Source organism: Gobio gobio (genome assembly GCF_949357685.1).
Source record: "Gobio gobio genome assembly, chromosome: 24".
NCBI classification, from domain to species: domain Eukaryota; kingdom Metazoa; phylum Chordata; class Actinopteri; order Cypriniformes; family Gobionidae; genus Gobio; species Gobio gobio.
The window spans coordinates 35,395,406-35,421,785 of record NC_137120.1 but is presented as its reverse complement, the minus strand read 5'-3'; the positions used below and the strand labels follow the sequence as shown (position 1 = coordinate 35,421,785).

Below are 26,380 nucleotides of genomic sequence, written 5' to 3'. Positions count from 1 at the left end.
AGTATATCAACTCAACTAAAAGTTTCACAGGTGTTTATGGCGTAAGTGTTAGCAATAAAAGTGTAAACGATCATACGACATGAAGGGAAATATTACATTGGTGACCTAATTTCTGACTAAATCATCAACTATAGTTGGTCAACTCTTCCTTTGAAACCAAATAACTGTGATTTCTTGATGCATCACTGCATCAATAGAAAGAGGGTTATAATAATATGAATGTTCCAAAGCCCAACCAAATGGAACACTGATCGCCATAATGAATGGTGAATGGTCATACCAATCAATTTAACTTGGGTTTTATGAGTAAACAAGGAATAGTATGTGAATAGTACAGATGACTAGATTTTTTACAATTAAGTTAAAGGGATAGTTCACCCAAAAATGAAAATTAGCCCATGATTTACTCACCCTCAAGTCATCCGAGGTGTATATGACAATCTTCTTTCAGATGAATAAAATCTGAGTTATATTAAAAATGTTCTGGCTAATCCAAGCATTATAATAGCAGTAATAGTTGCTCGGTTTTTGAAGTCCATAAAAAGTGCATCTGTCCGTCAAATAACGTGCTCCACGCTGCTCCGGGGTGTTAATAAAGGCCTTCTGAAGCGAATCGATACGTTTGTGTAAGAAAAATATCCATATTTAAAAATGTATTTAATTTTTTTCTATGGCTCTGCATCAGCTGTCCCTGCGCCATCACTTCCGGCGAATAAGGTCAAAAAACATGCGAAATACCGGCGCAATCATAGATATATATACATAGATTCCTCATAAGTGCCTGCACGGATTGGTCGAATGAGGCATCTACGTATATATATATATATATCTTTGATCATCTTGGATGCCCTGGGGGTAAGCAGATAAACATAAAAATTTTGTTTCTGGGTGAACTATCCCTTTAAGACTAAGTAAAGTTAACTAAAAAGTGTTAGTTAGAATCACTGTTGATGTGCAGCCGACAAATCTGCAGCAATTGCGTGATGCTATCATGTCAATATGGACCTAAATCTCTGAGGAATGTTTCTAGCACCTTGTTGAATCTACACCACAAAGAATTAAGGCAGTTTTGAAGGCAAACGTAGCAAGGTGTACATAATAAAGTGGCCAGTAAGTGTATATTGTTTTGTTGGAGTGTGTGTGTTTCCTTTACGCATTTGGCCTGACAGTTGAAACATGTTTCATAAGTGGTTCTTTTTAATGTCTCACATAAAGAATCCACCACACAACGTAGAATTCGCTCGTAGGGTTAGCGGTATGAATCAGACTCATCTAGTCATTGAATACTGTTGATGTACACTTTTCAATTTCAGGAGTGGTCTGAACAACCATTATCGTGCAAATTTGTAAGTTATCAACTTAAAATAGTCAAATGGCTCCAATGGCATTTGTTTTGTGGGAGCCGAGCTTATACAAGATTGAGAGTTGAGTCACTGTTGAAGCATCCCATCAAACACGCGTCATTTCAAACAAGAATCGGATATCAGCAAAGAGACACTTAGAACAAAAATGAGATGTTCTTGACCATCCTCTCTATGCTGATAGTAGATTCACAACAGCACTTACCACTATCACACAGTTCTCACATAATCACCATGTTCAGAAACACTTCAAGTAGAATACACACAAGGTCTTGGTTAAGGGTTTAACTGAAAAACACACTTATAAAGCAGGATTTTAGTTAGTCACTCACTATTATTACGCACACTTAGGCAAACACCTAATATTATGTCCATATAAAGACAAATGTTAAAGGAACACTCCACTTTTTTGGACAATAGGCTAATTTTCAAACTCCCCTAGAGTTAAACAGTTGAGTTTTACGGTTTTTGAATCCATTCAGCCGATCTCTGGGTCTGGCGGAAGCACGTTTAGCATAGCTTAGCATAGATCATTGAATCGGATTAGACCATTAGCATCTCACTCAAATGACCAAAGAGTTTCGATAAACTTGACTCTTCTGTAATTACATCGTGTACTAAGACCGACGGAAAATGAAAAGTAAAATTTTCTAGGCCGATATGGCTAGGAACTATACTCTCATTCCTGCGTAAAAATCATGGGTGTAGTGGCGCAATGATATTACGCAGCACCTGAAATAGGCTAACTTCCGTCAACATAACTATTTGGGGACTAACAATGGGGACTATTTTCAGGCGCTGTGCGTAATATCATTGCGCCGCTATACCCACACTCAAAAAAATTACTTGTTGAATTTACTTTAAAAAAACAGCATCAAGTGGTTCCACGCAACTATATTGAGTCATTTTTAAAAATAACAATTTAGTTATATGAAGAAAAGATATTGAAGCAAAGCAGACAAAATGTATTTGAGTAAATACAAACCATTTGAATTTGTCACTGTTACATAATATTTAAATGTTCAGTTTACTTAATAATGTTATGTAAAATGTATAAAAGGTTTTAATTTACCTTATTAAATTAACTATATTTGCTCTACAAGTGTAAGCAGAAAACTATTAAAAAACAACAAACATATTTTTAGAAACAAAATGCAAAAATAACTCATTGGACAAACTCAATTTAATTGAGGGCAGGAATTCCATCCAATAAATATGTGTATATTAGTGCCTTAAAGGCGGCATGAAATCAAATTTTACAATTCGTATTTTTATATTAATATTGTAGTGTTTATTACTATAACTGATTTATCTGTGCACTTCATTATTTTTTAAAAATTCATTTACCCTTATAATCTTTAATCAAATATGTTAACTTTCCCTCCCCCATCGAAACGACCTCTCCTACTCCAGGTCATGTGGTATGGCGCGAGGGCGGGGTTATCGCCCCATCTCGTTTCTGCACCTCCTCTCAGAAACATGTCACTGATCGTGGTTAGGTGCATTTTCTCGGTATACACAATACCTTCTTCAAGAAGGACTTGAGGCAAAAAGAGAGAAATATATGAAAAATAAAAGCTTTTTTTTAATGTAAAAATTACTCAATATAGTCGGACGAACAGCTTATCGTGACGACTCGCACTGAGGAATGCAGCGTGTGAACGCACTTACGGCGCGCCCCCTTATAAGGGAGAGCTGAGGAAAAAGCTTTACAGAAATAAAGCCATAAAAGGCTTAAAATAAGTAAAATCTGTAGCATAAACCAGCGAAAAGTGAGAAAATATGCCCAGTAACATTATGTAGAAAAGATTTAGAGAGAAAATACATTTATTTAAGATATAGATACACAACTGAGTGCAAACTTAAAATCTGCCTCCATTTTGTTAGCAACACCCAACTTCCAACGATCCAATCAATTCCCGAAGGACGAAATCAAGCCTCGCCCTACATTTTTTCTAATTTCAGAAGCCGTTTCACTCGGATATACGTCACAATAAGGAGAAAAAGACGATCTCAACTTCCGTTTCATGCCGACTTTAAACACAGGCACCACTCTTCTGCATAATAGCAACCACAAAATCACAGAAACCCCTCTAAATGTCCAACATAACTTAACATTAAACACTAACATAAACTAACAACATATTTCCCTTTACTTAAAAACACTTAACACTTTAATCCCTAAATTTACTCTCCTAATGCAGGCCCTTGCAAAGCATGCTGGGAACTACAGATCCACTGCCCAGTTTGTTTGTTTCACTCAGCAATGTTAAGTTGACCGAACAAACACTTATTAAGTAAAGGTGACAATACTCATTTTTAGTTGAAACAACTCAGTAAATTTAAGTTCATGTAGTTACATGAGTTTTTAAGTAATGTGAACAAGGATGATTTGAGTGCAATTAACAACAGTGAAAGTTCATTTTTTTGAGTGCATGGTATGCTAAGCTATGCTAAAAGTGCTACCGCCAGACCCGGAGATCAGCTGAATGGATTCGAAATCGATAAAACTCAAGTGTTTAATTCAAGGGGAGTTAGAAAATGAGCCTATAGGCCTTTATCACAGAGGAATTGAATACCGGAAGTGCGCGTCTAAGCAATGCGCTGATTCTTCCGGTTATGCATGTTTTCAATGTGCTGTGAACACCTAGCTGAACAAATGACAATTAAAATAAGCATCTGGAGGATGATTTAAAAATCCAGACATTTTCCGAGACAGGAGAAGAGATAAACTGATCATTACTGTGTTCAGGATTTTCCAAACTCTGTTGAACTTGTAGTTTTTTAATCCGACATAAGCCGAGGGTCGTAAACATACGTGATTATTTCACCACACGGTGTCAGTGCACGTCTAAATAGTGTCCGCGATTAAGTGTGTGTGAGACATGACAAATAAGATCTGAATGAACATATTGATTTGTATTAATATTTTAGTCATTGTTCTGTCACTTTTCAATGACAATCATTTCACTGTAGCCTACAGTATATGTAATTCACACATTTATGCCAAAATTCAGTCACGCTGTTAACTTATTACTGTTTAAGATTAATTAAATGCTTAACATTGTTTACTTTCTTTAAGGCAGTTACCGCGCATTCATTCATCTATTTATTACATGAAAATGAACCATGGTTTTTATTAAAAATAAAATAAAACATGGTTATTGTAGTTTATCATGGTATTTGTAGTAAAACTAATACAAATGGTAGTCAATCCACGAAAAAAAAAACTATAATAAAACCATGGTTAACTTTCGTAAGGGTGTTTATCAGTCAAATTAATTAAAAAATGTAACAACAGGTATGAAATATGATTAGCAAGAGAAACGTTGATGTTAATGTTAATGAGAAGACAATCACTGGACTGCGGCAGGTTAGAAATGTATTTATTATTCAGAATGCACATTTGGATGGGAACATTTCAGCAGGCTGACGATATGAGACGTAAACATCCGCAGTTTGGAAATGCATAGGCCTACAACACACAAACATACAACTTCATCCCACCATATCAGTCTCACCCATGCTCTCCTCTATTCTTTTAGTGTCAGGAAATGGTCAAATCTGAGGTAAGGATGTCATTAATTAGTATTAGAGCACGGGATCGCTGCAGTTACACCCGCGTTTTGATTGAGTCGCGATGGGACCGGAAGAAGAGGTGCACTGCTTCGCTTTCCGGAAATAGGAAGTGTGATAAAGGCCTATTTGTTCCTTTAACACAAATATGATCAAATTCTGCCATTTTTGTGCAAAACACATTACTTATTGCTGGTTCATATAAAATATTGTCATATATTTAATATGAAGAGGCTAAAAAAAGAAATGGGTGAACCTTTAGTGGCCTTCCATCTTTCTAAAAGAACATTGTTCCATTCACACCTTCGCTTCTCCTTTCCCCTGTGGAACATGAAAGCACGACCCACCCCCCTTTCCCATTGCATCTGGATGGTCGCCATGGCAACAGCCTTTTATAGCAACACTGACACAAGAAAAATCAATATTAGACACTAAAAAAGGTGTGAGGATCTTGATTTTGAATCGTTAGCTCTTAATTTGCAGGCTAAAATAAATGGAATGTTTTTCAGAGGGTCTGTTCTGATTGGTCTTGAAAGGACGGAGGCTCATATATGGAGAGATTTATTTTTGGAAGGTGTGCTAGTTCCTGTCTTGTTGGAATTCGGGAAACTGCTTGTACTGATGGCTATATGCAGTGAATACACTCCTTCAGATCTGTGCCAAACAGATAGTATAACATTGTTTTATGTCAACGGAAACATTGAAAAGCAAAAGTGAAATGTGAAAGGATAAGCGAAGCTATAACAGACGCAGTGGATTCCTGTAACTCTCAAATTTCCCTGAATTTTCCAATAACACTCTGAGATCAAATGACAGATAGCTGCCTGTTTAATAAATATGAAAATGAAAGCAATTTGACAAGATTTCCACATTAAGCACAGAATTTTTAGGGCACAATACATCTGATTGTTATAATCTACAATGTACAACCTTGGTGGCTATGTTACATTCTCTTAATGCTAAAACGTTTAAATCTATGTTTCACAGCTTTGTCATTTGCATTTCAAAATAGCTTTGACTTCCAAAAAATAAATAAAAATCCCTTATTTGAAACTGCTTTAAGTGCAGACCAGGCGGTCTCAAAAACACTTCCCAACATAAAGACCATGGAGAAGCCACACCGGTTCGATTACCCTCCTCTAGGGATGCGTGACAAATCTCGGGAACATTGATTGTCTCTGGCGGTGGAGACTGCAGGTTCCCATCCGGCTGGGGTTTTTTCACCTGAAGATGACGAATCCAGTCACCTGCAGTTCTCGCTTTAGGGAGGCTATGGGCCCTGGCAAGACAGTTCAGCCGAGCGTAGCTGCTTCCAAAACAGTTCACGGAGTCTATACACAGTCTAGACGGTGCCCGGATTGCACTTTGTGAGGTCGTACGATCCTTTCTTTCGGGCTCTCCATATGTTCACCACAACACCAAGCAGCGCAGCAGCGGCTCCCAGGCACATCGCAGGGATTATAAAGTCATTCCAACCCATTGGACGGTCGTATCTTTTTTCTGTAATGAAAAATCAAAGAGATTAGAACATTTTAAATATGTTGTAAATTGTCCTAAGTAGGTGCAATTGCGACAAACGATTTTGGCAGTCTATCTTTGCAGCCGACAATGCCTGCTTTCCTACTATATAATAGGTGAAGTGTGAAAAGACTACACCAAAAAAAGTGTTTGTTCCACCTTCAAATTTTAAGTTTAGTCAACTTGAAATGTGAAGTACTAAGTATTATTTGAGTTGACTAAACTTAACATTTTAAGGTGGCACAAACACGTACTTTTTTTATGGAACACACCGACTTTTTGGAACTTCACCGTATCCCCAGAGTTAGATAAGTCCATACACACCATTCTCATCTCCGTGCCATAACTCTGTCTGACGCACCCTAGCCTAGCTTAGCATAAAGACTGGAGGTAAACGGCTCCAGCTAGCCTACTGCTCAATCAAGGAACTTTGCTGCTGTACCATGGGTGCAATGATATTACACAGCGCCTGAAAATAGTCCCAACACGCTCTCTGTGCAAGCAGGTTGTCACATTGGTTATGTTGACGGAAGTTAGCCTATTTTCAGGCGCTGCGTAATATCATTGCGCCGCTGCACCCATGGTACGGCAGCAAAGTTCCTCGATTATTACGCAGGAATGAGAGTATAGTTCCTAGACATATCAGTCTAGAAAATCAACTTTTCATTTTCCGTCGGTCTTAGTCAGTGTTGGGGAAAGTTACTTTAAAAAGTAATGCATTACAATATTGCGTTACTCCCTTTAAAAAGTAACTAATTGAGTTACTTAGTTACTTTTTAAGAAAAGTAATGCGTTACATTACTTTTGCGTTACTTTTTCTCACCTGGACTGGGCTTGTTTTTTTTTTCGTTTTTATAACAAAAAAGTTCTATTTTTGTGCAAATGTGAAGACCTCTTCATATCAAATTTGAAATAATAAGCCTCGGGCTGAGGTAAAAATGCAATATCACACATGTACAGTAGAGGGCGCAGCTCAAACAAACCTTTCAGCTCTGCTGCCATTCTGGATAAAGGAAGAATAGGACGCAGGAGAAAAAAGTTTTACCAATAAAAACAAAAAAATCTAGTAATTTTTGCTCATGGTTTAACTGAATCATTGAAGGCTAGCAGCAATACATTGGTCAATAAAGGTAGATTTAAATGCATACAACTATTTGTTTTATTTAACATTTAATTATTGAAGGTTTGCGTGGTATTCTGATTTAGCATTTGACTGATTTTATTTATTTTGAGGAGTACGGAATCTTTTTTGTACAAGTGAGATGAATAAATGCTCACATTTGGTCTAGAACTACAAAAATATGTTTACACACAACGCCTCTGCACTTACTCTCAATTTTTCTCAACATGGGGACAGGAGAGCTGTCAGTCAAATAAATGTGAAAAAGTAACTTAGATATTTTGTTGTAAATTTTAAAAGTAATGCGTTACTTTACTAGTTACTTCAAAAAGTAATCTGATTACGTAACTCAAGTTACTTGTAATGCGTCATCCCCAACACTGGTCTTAGTACACGATATACACATCACAACATGTAAATAGGAAAATGTTGGCGTTATTTTGTCACTTATTGAGCAGTAGGCTAGCTGGAGCCATTTACCTCCAGTCTTTGTGCTAAGCTAGGCTAGCGGTGGGTGCATCAGACAGAGTTATGACACGTACGGAGATGAGAATGGTGTGTATGGACTTATCTAACTCTGGGTGATACGGCGAATAAGCTAAAGTCCCAAAAATTCAGCGTGTTCCTTTAAGTTGAAATACTATGTCCAAATTCATAGTATTCATAAAATAGCAGATGGAAAGTACCCAGATGACCAGTACTTCCGCTAAAGTGCACATCTGATGGACGCTTTATTATCCCACAGGGGAAGAAGTGACAGTGAAGCTACACAACGCAAGTCACATGACAATGACAGGATGACAGATGTAGCATTTCTGGATTTTATTCATACTACACACATTCATACTGCATAGAACATACTTTTTTTAACAGTCGCGAACATCGTTCCTTGTCAAAAGTAGGACCTACTCAAGACAGTATGCGATTTCTTATGTGTTTTTATTTCACTGTCATTAAGCTGGGTAGCCCTTCCTACAGTGACATTTTACAGGCCCAAAATTCTTCTTCATTTAAATGCATCACATTACGCATTACGCATTACGCATCAAATATGTTCTGATCGCCTGGTATTTTGTTGCTTTGTGAGAAAAAACTTGTCATATCATGTCTAGTTAGGACAAACTGAATATTTTATGTTCTCAGACATTCAATAACTTGATATAAAATCTGACCAGTTTCACTCACCCATCACATTGATATTGAAAATCTCCGTCTCATAGCCCAGGTAGTTGGTGACGTTGACCTGATATAGGCCTGTGTCATTGGGAGTGAGGTTGATCAGTAGGAAGATGCCATCTAGGGAATAGATGTTTGTTTCGCTATCCATCTTGCTGAGGATCACCGCAGGTGGAGGGAAGCTCACAGAGCGACAACAGATGGTGATATTCTGCCCCTCCTGAACATTTGCGGATGGAAGGATCTCCACTGTCATATTCCTAGGTGGTGCTGGGTTATAAAAGGCATAATAATTGTCAGTTGCTTAAACAGGAACCGCTTAATAAGAGCCAAAAAACAGTAGAAGCGAAATTTAGCCGTTTTGATTAAAAGGAGAACAAGGCAAAATGGAGAGCAAGGCACTCCAGAAATTATAATATATTTAAAATAACTGTTGATATTTCAAACACTATAACACATTAATACTGTGCCACGGGTAAATTGGTTGATTTTGACCAGATATGATAGCTTCTAATTAAAAAATGTGTAGCTTACCTTTCACAGTAATCTCCACACTATCACTGTGATTTCCATACATATTAGAAGCTTGACAAACATAGAAGCCAGAGTCATCCAGCTCAATCGAAGGGAGGGTAAGCAATGTTTCAACTCCATCACTGGCCATTAGCTCTGTTTGAATGCCGTCCGCCACCTTACTCAGCACCATACGCCCCACTGGAAAGCTGTCAGAAATGCAAGAAATGCTCACAGTTTCTCCTTCCTTCAACTCTGTCAGTGGGCTGACAGTAATCCTGGTCGCTCTTGGGGGATCTGTAAAAGGAGCACAATGTCAAAAATACAAAACAAGACAAAGTCATATTTGAAAGGAACAAAGAAACTTTGGCTTACAGTGAATGGACAATGTAGTAGACGCCGTCCTGACTACTTGAGCAGCTGGCCCACCATGCATGACCAGCAAGACTTTGCAGGTGATGAGTTTGCCCTGGTCTTTCCTGTCTCCGCGGTATGAATACACTGAAGTCAGATTTGTTGTTCCACTTGAAAATGACCTAGACTCCAAATGCAGTTCTCTCTCGCCATCCATCCACAGGATTTGGAAAAGGTTGGCCGGGAAAACTTCATGAACAGTGCAGGTCAATTTCATCATCTCTCCCACCAGACAAGGTCCAGAACTTTTTATTATAGGACTTGTTGGAAATGCTGATAATGAAAGAAAATGGAATGTCTTTCAAGTATAAATACACGCAGACACTGATGAATACAGCAAGATTCGGGAGAACCTTGAATGGGGAGTGAGTCAATATGTAGTGCAACATTGTAATGTAAACAAAGCAAAACTCCCTCGCACATTCTAAAAGTTAATATCCGCTGTGAGCAACTGAACATTTTAAGGAAGTCCTCACAAGCAATAATGTTTTCTATCAGATGAGTTTTAAATCTTGACAACATTAACCGCCTCTGAGTTCATTCTCGTTCTGGAACATTTATAAGAAATGCTTTTATTCCTGCATCAAATCAATGTCAAAGTTTCCACAAAGAGATTTGACTGTATTACTGTTCGTTGATGACTCATGCGGTTAATTGCAAATCAAACTCAAACTCTGAGGAGTTAAATAAAGGGAACTTCCGCTTGATAGTAAGATTTACTCATTTCTTTTGGTACCATATTAATCTTTTTGTTTGAGCATCCCAACTAGCCAGACACAGGCTCAACGAGTTTTAGACAGGATAATTTTTTTGTCAACCAATGGAATGTTCAGGAAATTATTCTTGCGATTTCCATTTAGTGATTAAGACTGGGTAAACCCAGCCTGATCTTCTGGCGATTTGATTTCGCCCTGCAACTCAGTCTGGAAACCTGTACATTAATTTCTACTGCTTCTGTTACACTTTTGTGGGAACCAATCACAGACTGGCTTATCCACCTGGCGCGCTATTGGCGGGTTTAACACGATGACGGATAGAGAAGCGATGGGTTGTTGCCCGTTGATCACGCCTCTTGTGGTCTGATTGGTTGAAGGACTACCCATGCGTACAGAGTCATTTGAATTATGCCCCTTGATCACGCCTCTTGTGGTCTGATTGGTTGAAGGACTATCCGATTGCATACAGAGTCATTTGAATTATGCCCGTTTATCACGCCTCTTGTGGTCTGATTGGTTGAAGGACTATCCAATCGCAGACAGAGTCATTTGAATTAGGCCCGTTGATCACGCCTCTTGTGGTCTGATTGGTTGAAGGACTATCCAATCGCAGACAGAGTCATTTGAACTATGCCCGTTTATCACACCTCTTGTGCAGTAGAATATACATAGCCAACTCCCAAAACCAATGTTCAATCTTAAATTGAGCTTGGTCAGGTGATAGCTAGACAATTTGGTGATGGTAATGACATAGAAATGACACATTTCACCTTGAGATGTCAAAAACTAACGAACTATAACATTAATGTTTTGACGTAAACTCAAGACTAAATAGTAAACCTTTTGAGATACTTACAAAACACCTTTACTTCCGTCTGTTTAGACTTCTTGATTGAGCCACATGTGACCTCACAGAGGTAAATTCCCTCATCTTCCAGCTCCACTGGATCGAGAAACAGCTGAGACCGGAAGCCATCAGTCTTAGTTGCCCTGAGGATCGGCATATTTGAAAGATTCTTCCAGGAGAACTCAGGTTGAGGGCAACCTGAAGCCTGACAGGAGAGCACCAGACTGGAGCCTCTGTCCGACACGATCACGCTATCCGATTGTAGCTCCACTTCTAGAAAATGAGCTGTGAGACAAAACGAGAAGTTTTGACTTGGTACCTCAAACGGAATTTGCAGAACTGTGAATTGTACTTGTTAAACGTCAAGCTCAAATTTAAGACGAGGAACCGTAATCTCAGTGTTACTACTCATCTCTCTCAGAGTACCTTTGTGAGATAACGGATTTGATTTAGGCCTACAATTGGTTCCTCCTTTTTATTCTACCCATCAACAGACCAAACTTTGTACCGACAATATCCACTAATACCAGAACTTCATGGTCTTACCCTCAACAGTTAGATTGAGAGTGGTCCTCTCCCTGCCGTATTCATTGAAAGCCTCACAAACAAATATCCCAGAGTCGGCCAGCTTGACGGAGTGGAGGATAACTGATGTTTCAGCCCCTTCACTGGTCATTAGCTCTCGATCTACACCATTCTCCTTCTTGCTAAGAACAACGCGTGTTACTGGAACACTGCTGGACTTGCAGGTAATGCTCACATTGTCTCCTTCCTTCAGACTTGATTGTGGATTTGCTGAAATAAGGGTATCCATGGGAGGTGCTGTCAAGAAATGCGAAAATAAGATTAATTAGGATCAAAGTGATCATGCATATTTAGTAGGGGTGTAATGGTACATGTATTTGTCCCAGAAGGTCACGGTTTGGTGCATACAGTCTGACGAATACAGTAAGTCACAGGCGATCCAAACTCCAAGAAGGGGGCGCACACGATAATGCAACTCTGTTTGCTAACCGTCAAAACAGGAAAAAGAGCAGAAGAGACGATCTATGCACCAACTCAAAACAAGAGTTCATATAGCACGCAAGAACAAGCTAGTAGCCTAGTTTCAATTTATTTTTGTGACGCGTTCCACAAACTTCACGGAAACCAGGATGGCAGAAAGCGGCATCCTGGGTTTTTTTTTATTTTACAAAAGCACAATGTTTTGTTTATTGTGAGTGTCGAATTATGTCTTACTCTTATCTGTATGACCATAAATGATGGAGTATTTTAAGTTGTTTCCACTGTTATATGAGACAAAATCATTTGGCATTGTCCCAATTTGTGTCATGGAAGTCTCACTACTACAGTCCAGTGTTGAAATATGCATGTCTTGGAAACGGGAAGCCTCAAGTGCCACTTCACTCGCTGTCTCCTCAATGAAAGGTGAAGTAGAAGGCACCTTTTCCTAGCCTAGAAATCTAGACGCACACATAGCGGCAGCAAATATAATTTGCAGCCAGGGCGTCTAGCAACTCTCCGTTGGCTTGCGAGCTGGAAAAACCAAGCTCCAGTCAGGCCAATCACATCGTGTATAGAGTCGGTAGGCGGGCTTAACATAATGACGGCAGAGTAATGCTACTTGAAAACAAACAAGCTGGCGAACAGCGGTCTTTCGAACCGGCTTTGGCCGCGACTCTGTACTGGAGACTTGGAGTTAAGCTTTTCTTTGAGAAAAGAACAAAGAACTACACTGAAGTCATTCTTAAGAAAGGAAGATGTGTTCAGAGTTTTTCCGGCCGGATACGGCAAAAGTTTAATCTATCAACTAACTCCGCTTCACCTTCTTCGTTGCTCTGGTTGGTTGTAGCGCTACAACCGTTTATCCCACCCCTCGGATTGAGCCCTGCCAATGGTGTGTTCCCAGACCCAACATCTTGATGTGGCGATTTGTGTCATGGAAGTCTCACTACTACAGTCCAGTGATGAAATATGCATGTCTTGGAAACGGGCAGTGATGGGAATAACGGCGTTACAGATAAACGGCGTTACTAACGGAATTATTTTTTTCAGTAACGAGTAATCAAACGAATTACTGTTTCTCCCGTTACAACGCCGTTAGCGTTACTGAGGGAAAAAAATGCGGCGTTAGTCGCGTTACTATAATTGAGCTCACAGAAGCGCTTTTCATCCGAACAGGCTCTCTGTCAGTCGGACCTGCAACGTGTGTGCGTGTGCGCGCGCACCAGCCATGCGTGTTGGGGGTGGGTTGGGTGGTACACATAACTGATGATGATTGGTGGGTGGAAGACAAGGTTGAAGTTGATAGGTTGAGTTCACACCTATTTTTTTCACGGTCTATGGTTCACAGACACACACACACACACACACACACACACACACACACACACACACACACACACACACACACACCTATGACGCACACGCATATGCACATTCAGCGATGGTCCAACGACTTCAAAGGTAGCTTTTCGCAAATCGCAAAAAATAAAAACCCAGGTGATAACGTGAGCTCCACTACCAAAGGAAAGTATAGTACTGATAATATTTACACAATAATTGTCTCTCACATTGTCCCACAGCAACATTACAATAGTGCACATTAATGTACAATGTTTTATAATAATAATTTATTCTATTTAGTGTCCAATTCATTCATTTAACATATCTAATATTGGGGGCATCCAAGTTATTTGACATATTTGAACATTTGGAAAGAAAAAAAAAAAGTAACGCAGTAATTACTTTCCCTGGTAATTAGTTACTTTTATAATGATGTAACTCAGTTACTAACTCAGTTACTATTTGTAAGAAGTAACTAGTAACTATAACTAATTACTTTTTTAAAGTAACGTGCCCAACACTGGAAACGGGAAGCCTCAAGTGCCACTTCACTCGCTGTCTCCTCAACAAATGGTGAAGTAGAAGGCACCTTTTCCTAGCCTAGAAATCTAGACGCACCCATAGCGGCAGCAAATATAATTTGCAACCAGGGCAACTCTCCGTTGGCATGCGAGCTGTATCAAGCCAGACCCAACATCTTGATCTTGACCTTAACCTTTTCCCCTTCTCGCTCATCTTTCTGTGATTTCTTGAAAAAGCGTAATATTGAACTTTGTGCATCCGCCATTGTCATCGCATGTTAATAAAATACCGAACCCGTATCAAACAACCGAGGTATGTACCGAACCGTGATTTCTGTGTACCGCTACACCCCAAATATTTAGACATGAGAAACTTAAGGAATTTAACTAACCTTGAACGACTACTGAAACTGTGATGTTTTGTCTTCCCATGTCATTGCTAACGTCACACTGATAAATACCAGCAGTCGATATGGACACATTATGCATGAAGAGATCTTGACTTTTTCCCATTTCCACAGACCGGCCATCTGGTTTAAGAGCCGTCCATGCAAATTCAGGCTTTGGATTGCCCTCTGCCTCACAGGTCAAAGTTAAACTGGATCCCGGTGAGACGGCGGACGCTCCAGATATTTTAACGTTACGCGGTGCAGCTGTGAAAGCAATGGGAAAACGAATGATCATGGGGGTTATATTCTTCAGAGAGGAACTACTATTCCCTCATCCGTTTTGGATTTCATTTAAAAATGGTTGGTGTTAATGTATGTAAGTAAAGCTTACAAAGAACTTTCATGCGCACAGACGCCTCCTTGGTCATCTCATCGGAGGGTATACCAGCCACATCGAGTGTTGCTCTGCACGTTATTGCCTTCCCATCGTCCTCACTTGAAGGTGTGAATGTGTAAGGAATCCTCTGTACATCTAGGCCAAATGTTCCCTCGACAGTCTGGAGAACTGTGTCTCCATATAGCCACTGCACTGACAAGAATTCCGAAGGGTATACAGAAGACACTTCACAGTCCAAAACGTTTTCCTTTCCCAGTATCATGCGATCATACCTGGATATAACTGGGTTTCTTGGAAAAGCTGAAACAGATTTCAAGTTTCAGATATGAGTCGACAAGCAAAAATAATCTTGAAAAGAAGTTGAGATGTTTTATGTAGCATTATGAAAAAGAGAGACAAGTTGTCACAGAGTGTGTGAACTACAAGGATTTGAATCAAAAGTCCAATTTCTCAAATGTGCCAAATTTAAACATAATATAATATACATTTTAATAACATCTTTTGTGGAAGTGTCAAAGCCTATTATTGTTGACAATTTCCCCACTAAAGAAGTCAAATGAAACAATTTTTTTTCATCATTTAGACACATAGCTGTCAATGTTTTAAAGCTACCTTGAGGAAAAAATTATCTCCGATCTCCTCTAACAGTGCATTGTAAAGCTTATTCACTACTGAAATTAAAAACATACAGTGAACTCACAATAAACTGAAATCATAACTGTAGCCTGTTTGGTTTCCTCCCCACAAGATGCTCTGCACACTATGTTGCTTTCGTGATAGACCATCACATTTTCAAAGACCAGCACGGATTCCTTGTCCTTCATATTAACAGTGTCGGCGAATAACGGTTTGTCTTGTAATGATGTCCACTGAAACTCCACCACCTCTGGGCAAGATGACATTTTGCATGCCAACTCCCTCCTGTCGCCCACTTTGAACAGAACTTTGGATGGCAGGTCCAGCACATGGGAGACAACTATTCAAGACAACATCAAAAGCATCACTAACTCAAAAATCCACAAATAAAATATATGCATGCATATGTGATTAGAATATTTAAATTTGAAATTAAATATAAAAAAATGAAATATGCTCTTAAAATAAAAATACTCTTAATAAATAAAACGTATGCAATTTGTAGTGAAGGGAGTCTTGCTAAAAATAAAGATAGTAAAGATCATTATAACGCTCAAATCTGCATAAGTGGATGGTCAAAAAAATAATTTCAAGAATGAGCGGTATTAATAAAAAAATGTAATTAAAAAAATACATTTGATGAATTTTGCCATGCGTAAAAGAAAAGCCGTTTAGTAAAACTTTCAAATATGCAGGTTAACTATTAGCAAATTTGGTAAAAAGTTGTAAACTTACCTGCAACTGGCAGAAGCAAAGTCAACAGAAAAGCTGAATCCATGCTTAATGAAGAAGTGCTCCAAGTGAGTAAAAATGAGTTAGTGCTCTTGCTTTCATTCAGCCCTGGATCTCATTTATAGTAGAAGGGGGTGGGATTGTAACCCGCCGCCTCACGACTCAGAATACGCCATGAAGGAATTCCCCAGCCCTAAACACTTGTTGTTAAGAGTGGCCGGGGACATGGTCAGAAGCTTTCCGTCCCACCGCAGGCTCCCTCTGCTGTTCCAATAGGGTTCTTCTCAAATACAGGAAATTACTTTGTCTACGCCTTGAAGATAACATTTCCATTATTAACTACTAGTTGCATAATAAAATAGCCAATGTTTTTATAAGCTCGGCCAGACAATTTTCTTTCCCAGAAATGCTGAATCTACAAGAAGCAGCTTGATTCATGGATTTATTTTGAGGGTTTAAACTGTATATCAATTATTCATTTGCATATTTTATTCAATTATTCAGTTCAATTATTCAAATAAAAGATTTGTACACAACTCAAATCAATTGATTTTATAAGGATTTTTGAAGTGAATGGGTCCTCTGCATTTAAGTTAGTGCACACACACATTAGGAGCAGTGAGTAATGAACACACACACAATGCAAACTATGGACACACACACACACACACACACCTGGGGAGCGACTACATGCCTTGGACAAGGGCATTATAGAGGATGGAAGCCATGACCTTCAGGTTACCAGTCTGACTCTCTAACCATTAGGCCACAACTTAGCGTTTAATATTAACTGAAGTCCAGCAATCAGTGTCATCTTTTAGGTCACTCGCACAGATGCTTGCTCAGGTTTTTAACAATAGAGCCTGAGGATTATGTAAGCGAGTTTTTAAGACCGGAAATGACTGGATGAAAATTTTTACGACTGTGTCAAAGTTTCCATCGTGGGTTGAAACACCTCAGACATTCTTCTCCACATCGCAGATGTTCTGGCATTAATCATAATGTAAAACTGTGATTATTTAATTAAAGGAAATAAACAAAACATGAGATTTAAAGGGATAGTTCACCCAAAAATGAAAATTCTGATTCCAAACCTGTATGAGTTTCTTTGTTCTGCTGAACACAAAAGAAGATATTTGGAAGAATGTTTGTAACCAAGCAGAGAGAGCAACCATTGACTATAGTAGGGGAAAAAATACTATGGTTGTCAATGGTTGCTCTATAAAATTATATTCGAATTAACTGAGTATAAATATATAACATAGGTAAATATAATAGTACAATTTTTGTAGGGCTGTCAAAAGATTAATCGCGATTAATCGCATCCAAAATAAAAGTTTGTGTTTACATAATATATGTGTGTGTACTCTGTTAATTATTATTTATATATAAATACACACACAAGCATGTATATATTTAAGAAAAAATGCTATTTTTATATATAAAACATTTATATTTATTATAGATTATATAAATGTATATACAGTATATACATGCAAATATTTCTGTTATTGAATACATGAATGTGTGCGTATTTATATATACATAATAATTCACAGAGTACACACACATATATTATGTAAACACAAACTTTTATTTTGGATGCGATTAATCGCGATTAATCTTTTGACAGCCCTAATTTTTTGTTTAAACTGCTTTTTTTCCTAAATAATATAATTGACATTTTAAATAAAATGCACTCTTAAATAAAGCACACACACACGTGATATGCGTGCGTGTGAACGTGTGTATATTTGTGTGTGTAATTATATATATATATATATATATATATATATATATATATATATATATATATATATATATATATATATATATATATATATATATATATATATATATATATACATACACCGACCAGGCATAACATTATGACCACTGACAGGTGAAGTGAATAACACTGATAATCTCTCATCACAGCACCTGTTAGTGGGTGGGATATATTAGGCAGCAAGTGAACATTTTGTCCTCAAAGTTGATGTGTTAGAAAGCAGGAAAAATGGGCAAGCGTAAGGATTTGAGCGAGTTTGACAAGGGCCAGATTGTGATGGCTAGACGACTGGGTCAGAGCATCTCCAAAACTGCAGCTCTTGTGGGGTGTTCCCGGTCTGCAGTGGTCAGTATCTATCAAAAGTGCTCCTAGGAAGGAACAGTGGAGAACCGGCGACAGGGTCATGGGCGGCCAAGGCTCATTGATGCATGTGGGGAGCGAAGGCTGGCCCGATCAAACAGACGAGCTTAAACAGACGAGGACTTAAAGGACCTGCTACTAACATCTTGGTAGCAGATACCACAGCACACCTTCAGGGGTCTAGTGGAGTCCATGCCTCGATGGGTCAGGGCTGTTTTGGCAGCAAAAGGGGGACCAACACAATATTATATATGTACAAACTTTTATGATTATTGCGATATCATTATGAAAAAATACTGAAATTACTTTTAAACATTTCAAACCAGCACACTATTAAATACACATCATTTTATACAAAAGAAACATTAAATCATATCAATATTCATTAAAAAAATACAAATTAAGATAAGAAATGAAACAAGTTGAGATATTTCTGATTTATTAACATTCATGAACACTTCTTATTTATAAAAGTAGTAGCAGTGTAGTCTTCACAGTTGTGCAAAAACACTTTCACAAAAAAATGTTACAAAAACGTTGCTTTACAAAACACTGTAAAACATGCAGCTTATCATGACCGGCAGACGATTGAAGCATCTTCAGCAGGCACAAGCCGAATTTGCCCCCCCCCAGTGCTAGTTCTGCAGGTTTATCTCAGTTCATCTCAGCCAGAAATGCCCTGCGGCTGTTTTGTCTCGGGAAGATGTGAGAAATAGTGTTGATGGTGATGGGCTCGACCCCGACCGTGGATCCTCGCAAGAAGTCTCCCCTCATCACGGACCGGAACGACTTCCGAAACTCCTCGTTTTTCCAGGTGTACAGAAAGGGATTGGACACGAATATAGTGCAGAACACAATCCAAGTTGACGTCCAAAGCGCCACTGACACCGGGACGAACAGCCCGGCGATGAGAACCCAAAAAATGGGTTCGGTTGTGAGGACAAAAATCAAGCACACTGCGAGAACGTAGAAGCCCAGTCGCTTGTCCTTTCTCGGGAAAGAATAAGGGAGGTTGTTCACGATTTGGAAGTTTAATATACTGACCCTCTTCACGCTTATTTGCACCCGGCGGAAAATTTTAAAGTAGCAGTACATGACGACAAGCGTTTGTCCGATGATAGTGAACGCCAAAGTGCTGGCGGCAAAACGACTGGACAAAACAGAGACAGTGGTGAAGGATTTGTCGTCTGCGTCCCGGCATCTCTCAGGCGGGTATCGAAAGGACGTGAGCCATGGGAACAAACAGCCCAATGAGATGAGCCACGATCCTGCGATCATCCATTCTGTGTTCCTCTTCTGATACAGACTTTGATACACAGCAGGCGTTTTGGTGATCAAAACATACCGGTTCACCGCAATGAGCGAATGGGAGAGCAGTGACACGGTGATCCCGAGAAACAGCAGCGCTTCTTTGAACGCCTGGTAGCCCAGCACCAAAAAAGTCCCGGTGGAGGTGGCCACGGCTTCATGGGGCATCCAGAAAGCGCAAACCAGCAGATCCGCCACACAGCCGTTCACGATAAACGCATTGCTGGCTGTGCGGAGCTTCTTGAACGTCACCACCAGATAAATCACCAGGAGGTTGAGGACGGTTCCCAGAACGCACATGAAGGAGTAGACGGTGGCGAGGGAGATGCGCGATCCGCGCCCCAGCGTGCACATCGACAGTGGCATGTCCGTGTCATTTGGCATGATGGGAGCAGGCTGGAAAATAATGTAATCTCGTCTCATCTCACATTGTGTGGAGAAGCGTGCGCGTGAGAGAGCGCAGCTCCCTTTGGCGATGCTGCGGTGGAGAAACCAGCTTTATATGTGCGTTCGTGTGTGTGTGTGTGTGTGTGAGAGGCGTGAGATCAACAAGAGCCCACGCTACAATCTCACTTGTCTTTCATTATTCCCAGGGAGCACAATCACCACGAAGGCAATTCATTATTCATAATGGACTTAGCCTGTAATAATCAATAGGGCGCAAAATAATGGGCTCCCCATTGAGAACCTTTAGGAAGAAAAAAAAGGCGGCCATCGGATGTATTTTGAATATGCAGAGAGCATAATTAATATTAAAGGCACCATTTACTCACCTTCATGTCGCTTTCAAACTGTAGGGCTTTCTTTCGTCTGTGGAACAGAAAAGGAGAAGTTTAGCAGAATGTTCACGCTGCTCCTTTTCATACAATGAGAGTGGATGAGGACTAGGGCTTGTCTGGCTATCACCAGACCAAGCTCAATGTAAGATTGGGAGTCTGCTCTGTGTATTCTACTCCACTCGTGATAAACGAGCATAATTCAAATGTCTCTGTATGCAATTGGATAGTCCTTCAACCAATGAAACCACAAGATGCGTGATTAACGGGCAACGACCCATCGCTTCTCTATCCGTCATCGTGTTAAAACTGCCAATAGCGTGGCAGGATGGATAAGCCAGTCTGTGAAAATTCTGTCATCATTTAGTCACGCTCAAGTTGTTCCAAACCTGTATACAGGGCTCGACATTAATGCTTGTCCGGGACAAGTGGATTTTTTGAAGGGGCAGAGAAAAATAATTTTACTTGCCCGACGGACAAGTATCCGTAGTAAAATGTCAAAACAAAAAATAACTAGGGAATCACCAAAGTGCAATAATGACTCTGCATTCAGTTAGTGTAAGATCGATAATGGATAATAATATAAAACGAACTGACAAGGTTGAGCTGTTGAGACTCGCGCAGCCTCTCGAGGAGAAAATCGAAAACAAATGAGCGCCGCTCACACACAGAAACTCAACATACACGGTTAAAATTGTGTAGTTTTTATATTTATAACATATGATACAGTTAAGCAACATCACACTAACAAGTGTTGTTTTCCTGAATACCATCACGACTGTAAATGACACTGATTTCATACGCCAGTTCCATTAACAATTATTTAACATTAAAGGGTTAGTTCACCCAAAAATGAAAATTCTGTCATTAATTACTCACCCTCATGTCGTTCGACACCCGTAAGACCTCCGTTCATATTCGGAACACAAATGAAGATATTTTTGTTGAAAGCTGATGGCTGAGAAAGGCTTCAGATAGGCCTCCATTGGCATTCAGTACATTTACACTCCCAAGACCCATAAAAGGCACTAAAAACGTCGTTACAAAGTCCATCTCACCACAGTGGCTCTACAATAATTTTACGATGCGACGACAATAGTTTTTGTGCGCAAAAAAAAATCAAAATAACACCTTTATCCAACTTGTTCTTGTCTTCCGTGTGTGCCTCCACGACGCATGCGCGAGAATATGACGCAGATCCGGCGTTCGGACACATGACCCAGAAGCGATTTGTTTACGAGCAGAGGAAGACGTGCGTATCTAAGCTGTTGAATTCTACATTGATCGTGCTTTAGGTCTCGGCGTAGTTCTCAAAATGGGGTTAAAGTGTGCATTTCATGGATTCCCGAATCCCGGCGCTACGTCATATTCTCGCGCATGCGTCGTGGGGACACACACGGAAGACAAGAACAAGTTGTTCTTTTGATTTTTTTTTGCGCACAAAAACTATTGTCGTCGCTTCGTAAAATTATTGTAGAGCCACTGTGGTGAGATGGACTTTGTAACGACGTTTTAAGTGCCTTTGGGAGTGTAAATGTACTGAATGCCAATGGAGGCCTATCTGAAGCCTTTCTCAGCCATCAGCTTTCAACAAAAATATTTTCATTTGAGTTCCGAATATGAACGGAGGTCTTACGGGTGTCGAACGACATGAGGGTGAGTAATTAATGACAGAATTTTCATTTTTGGGTGAGCTAACCCTTTAAGTCACTTAAATTTTAGATGCAATATGGACTGTTTTTGTTCTATTTCAGCAGCGAAAATAGTTACAAACAAATATCACAGCAACCGTAACCCATCTCACAGCAACAGCGTGTGTTAGTGAATGATTCAGCGTTTTAATGAATTGGTTGAATCAAAGATTCAATGGCCTATTCGTAAACGACCGCCTAATTATTGAATGAATCAGCCGTTTCACTGAATCGACTCAATGACTCGCTCATTAAGACGGTCACATGCTGCCAACTACTGGTGGTTTAGTTTAATCTTTCCAACATTTCTTATTTGTATATTCAAAAATATTTAAAATAATCTCATAACATTATTTAGTGCAGTTATCATTTTTCAGTGTAAATGATTTAATTTGATTGGTAACTGCCCTATAGTATCTTATTCTAATTTAATTTATAGATCAAATTGAAGAATATAAAAGGAAAGCTGAAGCATATCCTATATTTAATAAGATTATGGAAAAATGCCCTTTATAAAAAGGTAAAAATATCACAAATATGCATATTTAAATGTGTCAAAGCTGATTGAACACTGGTGAGAATATTGCTTCAGAATAGATTATATTTACAAAAAATATCTGGACAAGCTAATTTTTTACTCGGACAAGTGAATGACAGATTTACTTGTCCATAGGACAAGCGTGTGAACAGGCTTAATGTCGAGCCCTGCTGTATAAATAACTTTGTTCTGCTGAACACAAAGGAAGATATTTGTAACCAAGCAGATCTTGGCAGCCATTAAATACCATAGTGGGAAAAAATACTGCTTAGAAAAAATATCTGCTTGGTTACAAACATTCTTCCAAATAACATTCCTAATAAGCTATGAAAACTTTATTTCTAAATGTTCTCTGAACATTCAAAATGTCACATTTTTTCAATGTTGTAAAAAAACATGTTTTTCTTGGTTATTGTGAACATTAGAGAAGTTCTATTATTTTGTAGCCTGGATGCCAGCCGAATTTAGCCCCGCCCACAAACTTTTTTGCTCGGGCAATTCGGTCTGGACTCGCTCCATAGAGGAGTAATTATGCCCGAACAGAAACTGTTCGGACCAATGAAATTGTCAGGGCGGGCTTTAGACGATGATGGACAGATGATCAACAGTAACGTAATCATCCACGTCATCGAAGGCTCTTGGGTTGAATTTGCTCTTATCCTAAACGGAGAACTTGTTCGTATATACATTCACCTTCACTATTTCTCTCAGAAACGATGATCGTGTTGATAAGTACTCTGTGTATCCTTAAATTATTTTATTACTGGCAAAGATCGTTTACACTCATCTTTTTCTTGTAACGTTACTTAATCCAGCGTGCGTGCAGACAGGGTTTCCAAGTGTTTTTGCAATGTCGCGCACAATTGCTACTCAAAACTATAGCCCAAAACAATAACTTTCCGGGGGGTTCTCCGGAAAAAAATGGCGTTTGGTTGGCAAAATATGTTATTTTGGCAAGGTTGCCTGCTAAAATTCGCATTCCTGGGTTTATATAATCACATAATTGGGGTCGCTTCAACCCGCGGACATGGAGAAAAACACGGACTTGGTAACACAGTGCAGTTGAGTTCTGTTGACATTTGACAACTAACGTTACGCGTCGCTCCGTTGCTCTGATTGGTTGTGGGTCTATCCAATTGAGGTCTTTCCTGGCTCGGTTGAAACACGCCCCATAATCAAAGCTCAATGGAGCGGTACCAGACTCATATTCTGACTAGAATTGAGTATGGCCACGCCAGGCTAATTATTTTGCAAACATTATGAGAACATTTTAAATGTTCTCTGAACGTTCTGAAACACCACTGTAAAGAATGGTATGATCGAAGTTACAAGTTAAACAAGTTTATAACTTTTTCAACTCATATGTTTAAGTTAGTTTAAAGTAATTTAAATGTATTTAAGTTGAAGTTGAAATGACTTAAAAATCCAAGTTGTTTGTACTTAAAGGGGATTGTTCACTCAAAAAATTTAATTCTGTCGGGATTTATTTGTCGGGAATCTGCCATCTTTCCTTTGTGTTCCGCAGAACAAAGAAATGTATACAGGTTTGGAACAGCTTGAGCATGACTAAATTATGACAGAATTCACCCTGGTTTGATTGACAGGCGATCTGACCAACCACATTGCCGAATTTGCTGACAAATCAGTCAGGAGAGTTAGTAGATTAACGTCGGTGGACTTGAACTTGGAAAAAACAGTGTGTACTGACGTCTTTCCGCGGTTGAAACAACATTTATTTTAGTGTTCAGTCATGTTTATTTCATGTTTATCAATGAACTAGAAGGAATATATGATCGGAGCAGCTTTAACTGAGGCGCTACAGCGATCACGACACATTAAAGAGCCACAAAACTGTATTTATTGTTTAAATTTCTTTTAAAAAATGACAATTTCATCAAAAGTAACTTGCTCTGTCCTGTCTGTCGGCGTGTTGTCAGTGTCCTCTTTGCTCCGCGATGTATTTTCTCTACGTGAGAACGTGTGTGGTGTGACTAAAGGGGGCGGGTCTTTGCGAACGGTCAATTTCCATTTTGGGGGGAACTATCCCTTTAAGGCAGAAACATTTTGTTACAGTGAAGGTAGTAATGATTAAACACATTAGATAAACGTCACACTAAACGTTTAACAGGGCTCTCAAGTCTCACGCACTGGGCGTGAAAAACACGCATTTCAACCCGTTCACACGCCACACTTTGTATTTCTCACGCAGAGAAATTTCCAGGATAACGCCCACCAAGTGACGCCGCTATTAAGAGGAATCAAGTGAGTTCCACAATCCACAGTTCAGAAGGCCCTGCCACGCACCAGCCAATCAAATAAAAAAATATAGCTACCGAACAGCCAATCAGAAAATAGCATTGCTGTATCCGGGTAAGATTTAGATATTCCCGCAACAACAACGTTTACATTCTGCCACCTACTGGTGGTTTAGTTTAATGTTTTCTTTCCAACATTTCTTATTTGTATATTCAAAAATATTTAAAACAATTGCATAACATGTTTCAGTGTAAATTATTTCATTTAATTGGCAACAGCCCTACAGTGTCTTATTCTAATTTAATTCAAGCTGAAGCATAGCCTATATTTAATAAGATTATGGGAAAAGGTAAAAATATATGCAAAGATATGCAGATTTAAATATCTCAAAGCTGATCGAACACTGGTGAGAATATTGCTTCGGAATAAATATTTACAACACAGTAAATTCTGGAAAAAACAAACAAAAAAAATCCAAATTATTATGGATTATTAATTTGCCTCTTCCCTGATCTTTGAAATAGAGAAATGCAAGAATTAATACTATGCCCACACACACCCACACAAATGTTGAATTAAATAAAAAAATTATGTATAAAGAGAAAGAGAAAAATATTAAAGAGAAAAATATATGTATATTTAAATATTTTTAGATTATTAAGACCATATAACTTTGAACAACATTCTATTAACGTTAGGGTGACCATATTTTGATTACTGAAAACCAGGACACTCGGGCAATGAGATAGGCTACTCAAATGATACTCGAAGTTTACTCAAAGATTCCTTATTAGTTTCAATACATTTAAAGTATGCCCCCTCTGTATGGATAGAAAATGGTTCCATTAGGGCCAGGACAGGACATGTCCTGGGAAAACAGGACATTTGGTCACCCTAATTAACGTTACTAGAAGAACATTTGTTCAGAAAGGGCGCGCTTTTGAGTCTACGACAATGGAACATCATTAAAAGAACAGCGTGAATATTTTCTTCATCTGATTCTCAAGTGTTCAAATCAAGCATAGATTAGTAAGAACCCCCGTGACAGTTTTGACATGTCAAGCTGCCTTTCAGGAACCATTTCAAAGACACTAAAGACTATTATTATAGCGAATGGAGCAGCAGCAGCAGCCTTGAAACCTGCTATTTGCTTTTAATGATCATTAAATTTAATATGTATTCAAAGACAGACATTAGACCTTCATAATCTGAAAGAAAGGGCTGGGAAAAAACACGAGGCCATGGTTTCAATTCAATATAGTTGGTAACAGTCAGTCACACCGACGACAGCTAACACTTATCTTACCGTGAATGAACGAGGCGAATTACTAAAACAAACGTTTTTTTAGAAGAACATTATCGACCCACAACACGGTTTTTTAAAAGTAGTTCGAAGAAAT

General features: G+C 38.9%; 2 protein-coding genes across 2 annotated transcripts; both read right to left on the bottom strand.

Moving 5' to 3' along the window:
- Positions 1-5,747: 5,747 nt before the first annotated feature.
- vcam1b (vascular cell adhesion molecule 1b) lies at positions 5,748-16,509 on the bottom strand. The gene is made up of 10 exons (XM_079807733.1): positions 16,266-16,509; positions 15,595-15,870; positions 14,889-15,194; positions 14,501-14,761; positions 11,788-12,063; positions 11,251-11,526; positions 9,640-9,951; positions 9,286-9,561; positions 8,761-9,021; positions 5,748-6,437 (listed from the first exon to the last, which is right to left on the bottom strand). Exons 1-10 carry the CDS (start codon positions 16,306-16,308, stop codon positions 6,280-6,282), a joined length of 2,445 nt encoding a protein of 814 aa, XP_079663859.1. The 5' UTR covers positions 16,309-16,509; the 3' UTR covers positions 5,748-6,279.
- A 2,117-nt stretch (positions 16,510-18,626) lies between these two features.
- Positions 18,627-20,317, bottom strand: gpr88 (G protein-coupled receptor 88). The gene has a single exon (XM_079807826.1). The coding sequence runs from the start codon at positions 20,140-20,142 to the stop codon at positions 19,066-19,068; it is 1,077 nt and encodes a 358-aa protein (XP_079663952.1). The 5' UTR covers positions 20,143-20,317; the 3' UTR covers positions 18,627-19,065.
- Between the last annotated feature and the right edge of the window lie 6,063 nt (positions 20,318-26,380).

Bases quoted from the DNA above. Each gene is read 5' to 3' on its own strand.
- vcam1b (XM_079807733.1), bottom strand. From the start codon at position 16,308: ATGGATTCAGCTTTTCTGTTGACTTTGCTTCTGCCAGTTGCAG. The intron at 15,871-16,265 runs GTAAGTTTACAA...TGTCTTGAATAG, and splicing joins TTTGCTTCTGCCAGTTGCAG to TTGTCTCCCATGTGCTGGAC. The intron at 9,952-11,250 runs GTAAGTATCTCA...TTTCATTATCAG, and splicing joins GACGGAAGTAAAGGTGTTTT to CATTTCCAACAAGTCCTATA.
- gpr88 (XM_079807826.1), bottom strand. From the start codon at position 20,142: ATGAGACGAGATTACATTATTTTCCAGCCTGCTCCCATCATGCCAAAT.